The 12184-nt window shown below is 42.9% G+C and overlaps 1 protein-coding gene across 3 annotated transcripts in view; it reads right to left on the reverse strand.

The window, feature by feature from the left end:
• Positions 1–838: 838 nt before the first annotated feature.
• CHCHD3 (coiled-coil-helix-coiled-coil-helix domain containing 3) overlaps positions 839–12184 on the reverse strand; it is a 285119-nt gene continuing 273773 nt past the window's right edge. For all 3 annotated transcript variants that reach the window (XM_047095775.1, XM_047095774.1, XM_047095776.1), the window contains one exon: positions 839–1566. In XM_047095775.1, the coding sequence (XP_046951731.1) occupies positions 1543–1566 (24 nt within the window). In that variant the 3' untranslated portion in view covers positions 839–1542. The remainder of the gene's footprint in view (positions 1567–12184) is intronic.

Consider the following 12184-nt stretch of genomic DNA (forward strand, 5'->3'; position numbering starts at 1 on the left):
CCGACAACAACATATACTGGGCCGGACTGAATGTATGTGGCAAGCATTCGGACTGTTCACCAGAAGCCTACAAGGCAGGTTCTTCAATTTCCCATCTGCTTCCAGTTGAAGAATCCGAGGATCTGTACACTTATGTGACTTGTTAGTCCCAACGTGGTAAGAAACAGAGCCACCATCCGAATACAGATGCTCCTTATTCCAGAGCCTGTACTCTTACTCATTTTGCTAAATTCGCTTTCTGTATCAAAATAAAAACGGAATAAAACTTCTACATGACAAAAGATACTTAGGTGACCCCACGGAGCACTGGCAGTTTCTTTTCCATGTGTATCCCGCAAGGACCTTTCCATTAGAATGCTTCTGTGTGAACACTAACTTCCAACTTACCAAAATCCACGATGGAAGCACCCATCCTCTGGTAGAAAAAGGAGTTATAATCAAGAAGTTTCAATGAAACTGGAAAGAGGAAAAACTGCAAGGTTGTTTTTTGGGGTTTTCTGTTTGTTTGTTTGTTTTAACATTTTCATAGTATTGCAGGGTCAGACATTAGTAACCGAGCTTATCTAATCTAGTTCTTGCCCCAGGCGGGGTGATTTAAGTCATCCCATAGACAGGAAGGTTCATGCAATTTGTAAAGATCTTACTGAATCCTACCTAGCTGAGAGGCAAGTTAGAAGAATCTCTTGACTGAGGCTCTGCAAAGTGCTTTGGAGCTTTTTAGAGGAAAGGTACAGCACAAATGCAAATTAATAACAATATAAATCAACTCAATTCCCTTATGCATAAGCATCTAACCCAACGAAAGGAATACGCGAGGCCCCAGGCTACAATGCCAGTCTTCGTCGGAAAATATATTTATTATTGATAGTGAGTGAAGTAAAGATGTCAGTATTCATGATCGAGAAGAGGTTGTATAAGCCAAGGTTGCCTTTATGAGGATAAAAAATGCCTTATTTCACTTGTAATCATAAACATCATTCCAGTAAAAGAGGTACATTTTTCTCTCCTTTTTGTCTTACTTACATGATCACTATAATAAGTTAAAGTGAAGTAGCTCTTATATAGTAAGGGGAGAAAGGAACAAGAGAGAAACAACGTGCCACAGCCTAGACAATTCTACCCAGCACCGCTGGGCGGAGAGGGAGGTTTGGTGCCCCTCCCACCTCCCCACTCTAATTACCTTTGTCCCCCCTTCTACCCCCCACCATCCCAGACCCCAGCTTTGTTTGGTGAACGTTCACCAAACCATGGAGCCTGGTAAGAACAGAAAGTTAAAAAGGTGGAGGGGGTGCCTTTCTCTTTTAATGGTCATAAATGGGTTGACTAACACTGCAGTGTCCTTGCTGGCAGATACCTGATCTAGGCCTCGGCTTTTCACACTGCAGCTACTCAAACTGGGATGTGCTTCGGCTGAATCTGCTCTCTGGTGCTTCTCTTTAATCGTCTTCTCTTTAAATGGGTTACTTTCTCACTAGGAAAAAAAAAAAATGTTCCGCCTCTGGAATTAACGTTGAGGAGTTTTGCTTGTTCTAAAAGTTGAGTTTATCCTCCCTTCTCAAGCATGCTCTGCAAGAGAAAGAGAAAACATGGGTTTTAGCAGGAGGGACCGAAAAATGGCAGTAACTATTTAGTACTATTTGTATTACTTTTCAAAGATCTACTCAAAAACACAAAAAACAAGGTGTATGCTCCATGGTCTCAAAATATTATTACCTTTAAAGAACACCACTGCTTAATCATGTATAATCTCCAAATGACCCCACCCCCACCACCATACCAAGCTGAACCTTAAGAGTGAGCACGGTCTGGACTGCGGGGTCGGGGGTTGGGAGTGCCGGACATGTGTGTTCTCTCACTACTAGGGACATCTGGAAATGTGTGGGAGTATTTCTGGTGGCCACAGGGACTGGGGTGGAGTGGAGGTTAAACCCCAAAGGTTCTGAGGGTAAGAATCTCTCCCAGAAATCTCTGCTCACTCCAGGCAGAATGCAGATGTTCATGAGTTCATAATGCTGGATGGAGCTACAAAGATAAGTATCCATTCCCAAATTGCAAAAATGGCCCCTATATTCTATTTATTTATTTTTGTGAATGGGGGTAGGGGGTGGTAAATGGGAAGAATTCTCAAGTATCAGATTAAAACTCTCTAACTAGCCAGGACAGAAGATATATACTCTCTCCATTCTTAGGAAGCTTTAAAAGACAAAAGTGATGCTTTCCCATTTAGTTTTGAAATTACTTAGGAATAAGAGGCTAGGTTGCCTCTAGCTCATCTGTTCACACTTTCTTCCCTAGATCCCCCATGCTTCCAGCCATTTACTCACTCAGCTCTTAACTGAGTTCCCACTAGGTAATCACTAGACTGAGTGAGGTGTTACAGGGAAACCAATAGACACGCCCATGGAAAATTAAGGTGTAATATAATGTAATAATTGGCTATTTTAAAAAACTTACTTGCTAAATACATGCTAAAAGTTGATTTTATTGAATAAGTAATACATACACACAGTGTAAAATCCAAGATTCAAGTATTTATTCAAGATAAAAGAATACAGAGAAAAAATAATTTTTGCCTCCCGCCTGTTTCCCAGTTTCTTGGGTATCCTTCCAGAGAAGGTAACAGTTTAAAAGAGGAGTGAGTGGTTCTGCCTCATTCAGAAGAAGAGAACTCTCTAGAGCTGGAGTGGTCAGAGGAGGCTTCTAAGAGACCTTTCAGACCATCTTTCAGAGTCTTTCAGAAGCTAGACAGAAGGTCCAGGAGTAGGTTGAGGAGGGGTGAGGGCAGGAAGCAGCGGCAACAATTCGGAGGTAGGAGAAAGCCCAGTATGTGTGGGGGGCAGAGGAGAGAGATGAGCAGAGCTAGAGGAAAAGCCTGGCAAAGATACTTCCTATTGGCCTCTGGGAAAAAACCTGAGAATCCAACATGTCTTTAAACAGGAAAATGCCATTTAGGAAGGTTCCCCTGATGTCCATGGCCTAATGGATCCAAGAGATAAGAGTCTGGAGTGAAGAAGACCAGGGTGGAGGCAGATTAGGAATCAAGCAAGGGTGGGGATGAGAAATAGAGAGAACCATAAAAAGACAGGGGAAGGAAAAGAGAGGTGGTGATACCAAAGGTATGGTGATCCTCAGTGACAGAGACAATGGTGGTGCCACCAACAGAAAGAGAAAACAGTAGGAGGAGCCAGTTTGGGAATGAGGAAGGTGACTTAAATTTGGGGTTTGTAAAAAATCCCAGATGGAAATGTCTAGAAGGAAGTTGCAAACTTGAAAAGAGATGTCAACAGTCTTTAGAGATAAAGATTTAAGGCCAAAGATGAAGAATGATGACTGAAATAGAGAAGCAGAACAAAAAGAGTGGAAGGACAAATAAGAGAGCATGTTGGGTCACAAAAGCACAGGATGGATAGATTATCCTAAGGATTATCCTAACTCATCCTGGATTACACGTTTCTAAGGCTATGGCCACAGAGCACAAAAGAACAGATATGAAAGCAGGCAAACGAGTTTAGAGAGAACACATAGAAATGGTCATAAAGATGATACATTCAAGGAGGAAGTAAATTAGAAAAGCCAGATGCATCTAGAGAAAACAGGAAAGACAACACAGATAAAGCAGAGGATTGCTCAGCAGAGCTGTCTGGAAAACAAGCACTGAAACATGAGTTCTCTCTTAAACCCAGCATTCACATAAGCTCCGCATCCTTTGGAAAAATTAAAAGTTGAGCACCTACGATGTAAGAGTCAGACCAGACAATGTCCCAGTATCACAGCATCTCATTTATCCTCACCCACTTGAGGCTTGATCTGTATGAGACAACAACCACATGTCCAACTACTTGGACAGGAAACCATGGATTCCAGATATATAGATGACCTCACCACAACATCACACGTTAATATAAAATAGAAGTCAGTATGAAGCAGATTTATACCGAGCCCATCGAAAGGCATTTAATTACCGAAGAAAAATGATCACTTTATGAGTGATGCCATTTTGCACTTTGGAGTTATACACTCACTACTTTCTTCCACATACCAATGGGAACTTTAAGCAATTATCTTCCTGGTCAAGATTGCATGGCTGTGCCTCATACTACAGTTTAGGTCTTATGGTTACAATCACTATATGACAACGTGTTACTCTTTTCAAATGTTGCAAAATAATCCGCACTGACCACAATGTAACTAAAGCAATAGCTAAAGAGTTCTTCCAGAGTCTAGGGAATCTTACTATTCTTCCTGCAACGCCATCCAAATACATAAGGGTAATTTTTTAGCCAGATTATGTAAGAATTTCAGACTCTCTTAAAATTTTTTAAAAATATGTATTTTTTAATCTTTACTTATATTTGAGAGAGAGAGAGAGACACAGTGTGAGCAGGGGAGGAGCAGAGAGAGAGGGAGACACAGAATCCAAAGCAGGTTCCAGGCTCCGAGCTATCAGCACAGAGCCTGACGCAGGGCTTGAATTCATGAACCGTGAGATCACGAACCGAGCTGAAGCTGGACGCTCAACCAACTGAACCACCCAGGCGCCCCTGGACTCTCTTAAATTTAAGAGAGACAAGCGAGGCCATGGCTGGTTTGAGGATCAGTGGGCCAGTCTAACAAAAAGACGAACAGGAACATTTTGGAGCAAGTACAAAACACAGAGAAATCACCACATTCACAGAATGGCCTGCTACATGTATTAAAATTCTAATTTTCAAAGATAGCACAGCAGTTCAGCTAATTCACGGGTGGCTCCTTGAAGACACAAGAACAAGGGAAGGTCTAGGGCTGGTCTACACACAGGCTGTAAACTGTAGTGGCACTCAGATGCCACCAAACGGTGGCAGAGGTCGGTACAAAACCTGCTCACTTTGGTCAGAGACAGCAATAAATACGTCAAGTTGAAACTTTTTAAAAAACTAGACTGGCAAAACACTCTGTTATTACTGTATTGTAACTATGCAATAAAACCTGCTCAAAACCCAGGCCTGAGGACCTCTGGCTGGAGGGATCCCAAGGCCTGGAAAGGTCTGTGTCATTTAGTGTCACCTTATAGGTTCTCCCACAATCTCTGTATCGGTTCTGTAAGTAGCTGCTGTTGGGCTGAATTTCAACACTGCATAAATTTAACACTGCATAAATTAACATAGGAAATTCCCCGAAGAATCAGGGAGAAGATTTGCAAGTTATAAAAAAAATTGCTTCCTTCATTTAAGGAACTGCTAACACTTCATCTTAATGTGGAGAAAGAAATTCCTCGCATTTGCTCATCATTCACGTATATGGGCCTGCAGAAACCCCTTTTAAAAACAGCTGGGTAAACTACCAAAAGGAGGGGACGGCTCAGGCATCAAGACTGCTCTCTCCCCAAGTCTTTTCCTGATCCCAGCCACCGAGGAAGGAACAGCTGGCAGCTCGCACCATCAGACAAGAGCAGTGCCCTTGGAGACCAAAGATTGCTTGTCATTTCCATTTATTAATATGATCTTAACTGTTTTCCTCAAATATTTTTGTTACACAGTCATCTCATCAACTGTTTTCTGAATCATAGCTTTCTTGAAGGGGTTGACTATCACAGCTGTGTGTCAGCTACTGGATGTCTCAATATATTTAAGAAGAATTATGGCAACCCTGGATTGCTGAACAATACCCATGAAGAGAATAAAAATGTGTGTGTGTGTGTGTGTGTGTGTGTGTGTGTGTGTGTGTGTTTTAAAGATACCATTCAGAGTGCTTGTCTCTTGAGCTCACCCAACATCTCGCCAAGATTTCAACAGCCCCCCTGAAGCTGGATATGGAAGCGGGAAGGCTTACAGGGGAGAACTAAAATGGGAATGTGTCTGGGTATGCCTGAGTTTTTACCAAGGAGGGACATGAAAAGTGGGAGTAAAAGAAAGAGACTGGTGAAGACACAGCGAGGAGACTCTGAGATAGAAGCTAAAGTAATCAATAAATTCAATTTATGAGGAGCACAAAGAGAGCCTTGCCCGTGCACCGAGCACACACTCCTGACCACCTGAAAATCTGATTAGCTAACTTACTGTGTTCTCACTCTCTGTCTGTCCCTGACCAGCAAGGGCTGTTCTTTATCCTGCTTCATGCATGGATCTGGTTTCATTCCTTCCGTGACAAATGTTCTGTGTAATATGCAAATTAAGTTACAGGTAATTAACTGTTTACACAACTTGCTGTAATAATAGACAAAACACTAGCATACTGCGGTTCTAGCTCTTGAAGGGTAAGCACTAGAAAAGAAATGCCTATTAGGAAGAAGGAGTCTATTACCATGGTAATATTTCTTCTATTAAACCCAGATTAAAAAAAAAGAAAACATCGTAAAGTGTCTATTAGTCTCAGAAAGTGGTTTTGAAACCACTTTCCTATGATAGAAGGGTTCCTATGATAGAAGAGACTGGGTTAACACACTTAAAGTTTGGAATTTAGTTTGCTTTGATGTGACTCCAAATCCAAAGGGCTGCCCCACCGAAGGACAGGAAATCTATTGTGGAACACCCACGTGTCATCCTGAATATGAGCAACCCAGCTCGGCAATTAATACATGTCATTAGGTGATGATGATAAAGAAGCCTTCAAACACAATAAAAACATGCTCCCATAGGTCTTCCCAGGGAATGAACCTTCTTGATTTATCTTTGTGCTCCCTGAAGGTGGGTGTGTGTGGACATCAGAAGAACCACATCAGGCGAGGGGCCCCTGCTGTGGGTCAGGAGAGAGCAGGGTGACTGAAGCAGCAGGGCCGAAAGAGGATCTAGCTACAACCCCGAGCTGGTCAGGGGACCATGTTGCCTTGGTTCAGTGCCTCTTTCCTCCCTCCTGCCAGCTCCTCACCCAGGGCTACCTACAGTTTCAAAGGAGAAAACAGGAGGGGAGAAAACAACTTCATTTTAAGAGGCTCCTGCCCTCTGTCCAAGACCTCTTCCAATTTGTTCCTGAGGCTGAACCAGGAACCAGTTCCCAGGGTTGGTCTGATTAGAGCTCTGCCACATGGCTCGGACCCGACAGGCAGTGATGGGAAGTGGCAGCCCCTCAACTCTCAAGAGGGAAAACAAAGACTTATTCTTATTAGCAGGACCTCTGAAGGTCAAAGGCCTCGAATGCAGTTTAGGCCAATGTGCTCTAGAGCTATGTTTGTCAAACTGTGGTGCACAGAGTTACTTGGGGAATTTGTTCAAACTTCAGATGTCCAGGTCCAACCTCAGACCTTCTGAACCATCATCTCCAGGGATGGGGCCAGGCAAGTGCATTCAAATATACTCCCCAGCTGATTTTGATGTTCCCCCATGTCTGAGACCTGGTATTATAGAAAACAGCACCCTGGGTTAGGCATCAGGAATGGGCTGTGCTGGTCTGGACTCTGCCCCATGTGCAGATGATCACCGAAACTCTGAGTGCAAATTTTTTCCAAGTGAAAAGATGGGATTAGGTCACATGATCACTAAGCTCTGTCCAGCTCTATTAAGTCATTCGGATGTTATTTACAGTCTGTCTGAAAACAATGAGAGAATACAGCTTACTCTAGCGCTGGGTTTTTTTGAACTATGATTTCAAAAGCAACAGTGACTACTGGGTTTCAGGCCTTCTTCACACTCCAATAACAGGGAAGTATTTGAGCCCTGGTCTAACATAAACCCACTACGGGGGGAGATAAAACACGATGTCCTTAAGAAGGCTGACACTTCCAGGGCACCTAGTGGCTCAGTCAGTTAAGCATCTGATTCTTGATTTCGGCTCAGGTCTTGATCTCATAGTTTGTGAGTTCAAGTCCTGCACTGGACTCCAGGCTGTCATTGTGAAGCCTGCTTGGGATTCTCTGTCTCTCTGCTTCTCCCCTGCTTGGTCTCTCTCTCAAAATAAATAAACTTACAAATTATGTAAAAAAAAAAAAAGGGACGCCTGGGTGGCTCAGTCGGTTAAGCGGCCGACTTCGGCTCAGGTCGTGATCTCGTGGTCTGTGAGTTCGAGCCCTGTGCCGGGCTCTGTACTGACAGCTTGGGAGTCTGGAGCCTGTTTCAGATTCTGTGTCTCCCTCTCTCTCTGCCCCTCCCCCGTTCGCACTGCATCATTATTATTATCTCTCTCTGCCTTTCAAAATGAATAAATGTTAAAAAAAATTATGTAAAAAAAAAAAAAAAGGAAGAAAGAAAGAAAGAAAAATTATTAAAAGAAGGCTGATGCTTCCTGCCGTGAAAAATTCCATCATATGCACCGATCTTTAAGTTTTTAATTTTGGAGGCTAACCATGGATAGGAGGCGTCATTTGTATTTTAGAAATGAAGAACTGGGTGCATTAGCATTGGGCTTAAGTAACTTCATATTAAGACCCAGCCTCATTTATCAGGGTCTTGACCTCACGCTCCCCCCCTACAGCTGGGTGGCTCTCTGACGTTCCCAATGATGCCAGAAGGAAGCACTGGCTTAAGGTGGGGATCGCCTCACTTACAAGATGTCCTCATTTTGATCCTTCCTTCAACTAAGTTGCTTACCTGGCTATTGACCCACTGCCCACTTATTGATTTACACTTCTGCTATGGTTTACCCTCTGACTGGCCTCCATCATCTGACTCCAGGCTCCACACTGACCTCTGTCCCTTGGCATCTCCTGGGTCCAGCCCTTGCTTTTAGTCCCCGTCTTTCCTCGGCTCTTCTGACCTGGCTTCCTGGCTCTGTCTCCACACTCCCTTTACCACCCATGATCCATGGTGGACAAGGTTAAAGCCATTGCACATGGGAGCCTAGGCTGGCTAGAGGGAGAGAGCCTGCATTTTCTAATGGAGTTTATTATCTGGAAGGCTACATTCTGCCAGGCAGTGCTGAGATAGCTGTTTTTCAGTACACTGCCTTAGAGAAACTGTTTTTACCCCCTCCTAGTTCATTCCGCCACCCTGGCTTCCCTGGGGCTGTCAGGAGTATGAGCTTCAAGGGAAGGGTATACGGCTGTGGGAGGCCAGGCAACAGGCAGGCCAATGAGAAGGGCAGCTGCTCTTCTGGAGTGAAAGTTTAAGGCTGACAAAGAAATCTAAGAGGCAGAGGCACAAGTACTGGAGGTCCCCAAAGCAGCGGTGCTGCCTAGACCGAACAACAGGTCTCTTGGCTGAAATGTGCTCATAAACGTGTGCTCCTGGGCACGTGGCCTCTTGCTCTCATGCAGGGAAGTAGAATTAGTGTCACAGTATCACAGCTAGAAGGTCCTCATAGGTCACCTGGTTCAAACCCACAATTTACCAAAGAAGAAACTGAAACCCAGGTCACCATGACTAGATCAGCTACTTAGCTACTAGATTAGCTAGTCTTTCCCACAAACCCTGCCTTCCAGTGAATACAGAATGTTCACCCTGAGGCTAGCCAGCTTCTGTACCATTCTGTCAGCAGCAGGGGTGGGAAAACACTTGGAATGCTCCGAATTGCCCCTTAAGAATGCTATCCCCGAAGCAGCCAGATGTTGCAAGAAAACAGCAAAGTGGTGGGGGATCCCAAGGAACACAGCAATGCAGATCTGAGAGGGGCCCTCTCTATACCCTTCCTTGCCTTTTGATAAAGAGAACTTGGGTCCATTTTGGTCCACTAGTGGCAAGCATCACTGGCTCCCCATCTCTCTCCCATCTTCTGTAGTCTCCTGTAAGGTAGGTGAACCAAGATTGAATAGGAATCAGGTTTTAATGGTGAGATCAGGTCATACAATCTTGGAGAGTTTATAGAACGCTCTGAAGCTAAGCAGGTATGAGAAATAAAAGATACAATAGTCTATCAATCAATGTCCTCCTACATTTTTAAAAGATATACCTCATATAGCTGGCCCGTAGCTTTTAAGTCTTAGAAATAATAATTATAGCAATTTATTATCTCTCTACCCTTATGAAGAACATGTAACTTAATATACTGGAAATAAGAATCTAAATGTCTCATATGAACCCATGAGGAATTGTTTAAGAATAGCTGAAGAAAGACTGATGTGAATAAGTGGCTGGAGAAAGGAAAAGTAAGGCCAAGGAATATCCGGAAATTTTCCAATCAGTAAAATCTATTAGTCTATAGAACAATGTCTCAAGGGAACCAGTGAAAGCCCAATCTTATGAGTCATTTAAAAATGGAGTGGATTTGGCTATTGGAATTATTCCAAGGGGAAAAGTCTTGCACTGTGCCGGAAATGGACAGCACAACTTAATGGGTTGCTGTCATGTTGACCATTTTCCACATTAGCACGCCTAGCCTGTTCTTTGGATTTAACAAGGGAACATAAGAAGGGGAGGTAACGAGTCAGGATCTGCTACAATTGACACTTAGGACCCTATACTGCTGAAGCCCCTTCTACCAATGGGCAGAGTCGGGGTCACAAGGTTAGACTAATTTCACATTGAGAGAAAGGGAAAGGTAGTATTAGAGGAAAAGTGCTCATGAAATACTGATTATTAATGCCCTGTGGCCATTTGAGCATGCTCTAAAGATAGGGCGGTGCTGAGCTATACCTTTGCTCATGGCCTTTATAATCCCACCTTATTTGTTACCTTAAGTCTCTATTACTACTTAATTTGTTACTCCTGTTTTTTCTCTTCCCTTCGTGATTATCGTTCACATTTTCTCTCACTGCCTTATTTCTGTATTAGTGGATAATGGAGGTCCTTTCTCACACCCAACTCAAAAACCAAACGCCATTTTAAAACTTTTTGTTTTTATGGCAAGGCATATCTTGGTCTAGTTGTTACATTTACGGTCACAACTTCCCTGGGTTTTGATTCTTTCAACTGTAAAACAGTGAAAATAAAAGCATCTCTATTTACATCTCCGGTTGTCATAAAGAGAAGGAAGAGAATAGATGTGAAATCACCTTGAAACCTAAAGTCCTACAGAAATACAAGGTATCATCGCTTCTTGTTTCTTGCCCATTACAGTGTTGCCCATTTTAGGATAAAAATGTCATGTGAACAGCTATCTTTTTATTAGATTTTTATTTTTCATTATTATTACCTGCTATACACTCCCTAATATTTGAATATAAGAGCTGTGAAAACAACAAGTACCTCAAAACACACCTGCTGAAAAGGATATTAAATTATATTGCAGATTGGGGGAGGGGGGGTCTCTTGGAATCACTAGTAATAAGTTGGTGCTTTGAGATGATCTGTTCAGTGGTTTCAACGCGCAATAATACAACTGAGGAAAGGAAAAAATAAGATTTACTGGATACTTCATACAAACCTAATCCTCACAACACTGGGGATAACATCACCCCAGTTCGCAGATGAGAAAAATCAATGCCCAAGGTCACAGGGTTAGTAAAAGACAAAGCTTGTATACACACCCAGATCTGCCCAGTGTGAACTCCCTACTGTACTGTGTGGCATATGTGACGTTTTCACAAAGTGTTTTATTCTATAAATATATGCCATTGACGGCATGGGGCCAGGTGCAGACAGGCATGATGGAGTGGCAACTGCATACACCCTTTCAGTCACCACTTCAGTAATGTTACAAATCACACTGCGCACACAGGCATGCTTGTTGGATGCCGGGGTAGAGACATACACTTTGTCACAGCCATTCTTTGCACTGACCGCCACCCCCACCTCGATATGGCACTAATATTAAGTTAGAAAAATCCACGAGTCACGCTTGCAGGTCCCAGGTGCTTCAGTTAGTATTGGTAGTGAAGGTTGGGGCTTGTTAAGAGCATATCAGGAAGCTGTTTTTGACAAATGAAATGTACTAACATAACATTAGTGACATTGCTTCTACCAAAGACCTTTAAAGAAAAGAATCGCTGGCAATGCTACTAGGAGCCACACAGGTGGTGCTTCAAGCAAGAAACAGCAAAAGCCTTAAGCCACTAGGCTTTTAAAGAAAACGGAGGCTTTTAATAAGTCTTGATTGTATTTTCTTCCACTAGTGTTGATGTTATTTTCTAGCTACCCAGATAATACCAACCCTCCCGTAAATATCAGATATTTATAGTGTTAGAAATATACACTAAGTGGCATTATTATAACTACAGCAAATTAGACTGGAGAAAGGCATGCTGTGTGACTCAAACACTAGATTTAGTTGGGTCAGAAGGTCAACTCTAGGGAGTTTGTCAGCACAAAGAATCACGGTTTCCAACAATTTCTATCTGTCAGAACAACCTATATCCAACTATGATACCAGTTAAATGATGGGCAATTATGTGACCTGCCAG

The sequence above is a fragment of the Lynx rufus genome, unplaced genomic scaffold (assembly GCF_022079265.1).
Source record: "Lynx rufus isolate CCGP_SWC_20201006 ecotype Redwood Valley unplaced genomic scaffold, mLynRuf1.p SCAF_4, whole genome shotgun sequence".
Lineage (NCBI taxonomy): Eukaryota > Metazoa > Chordata > Mammalia > Carnivora > Felidae > Lynx > Lynx rufus.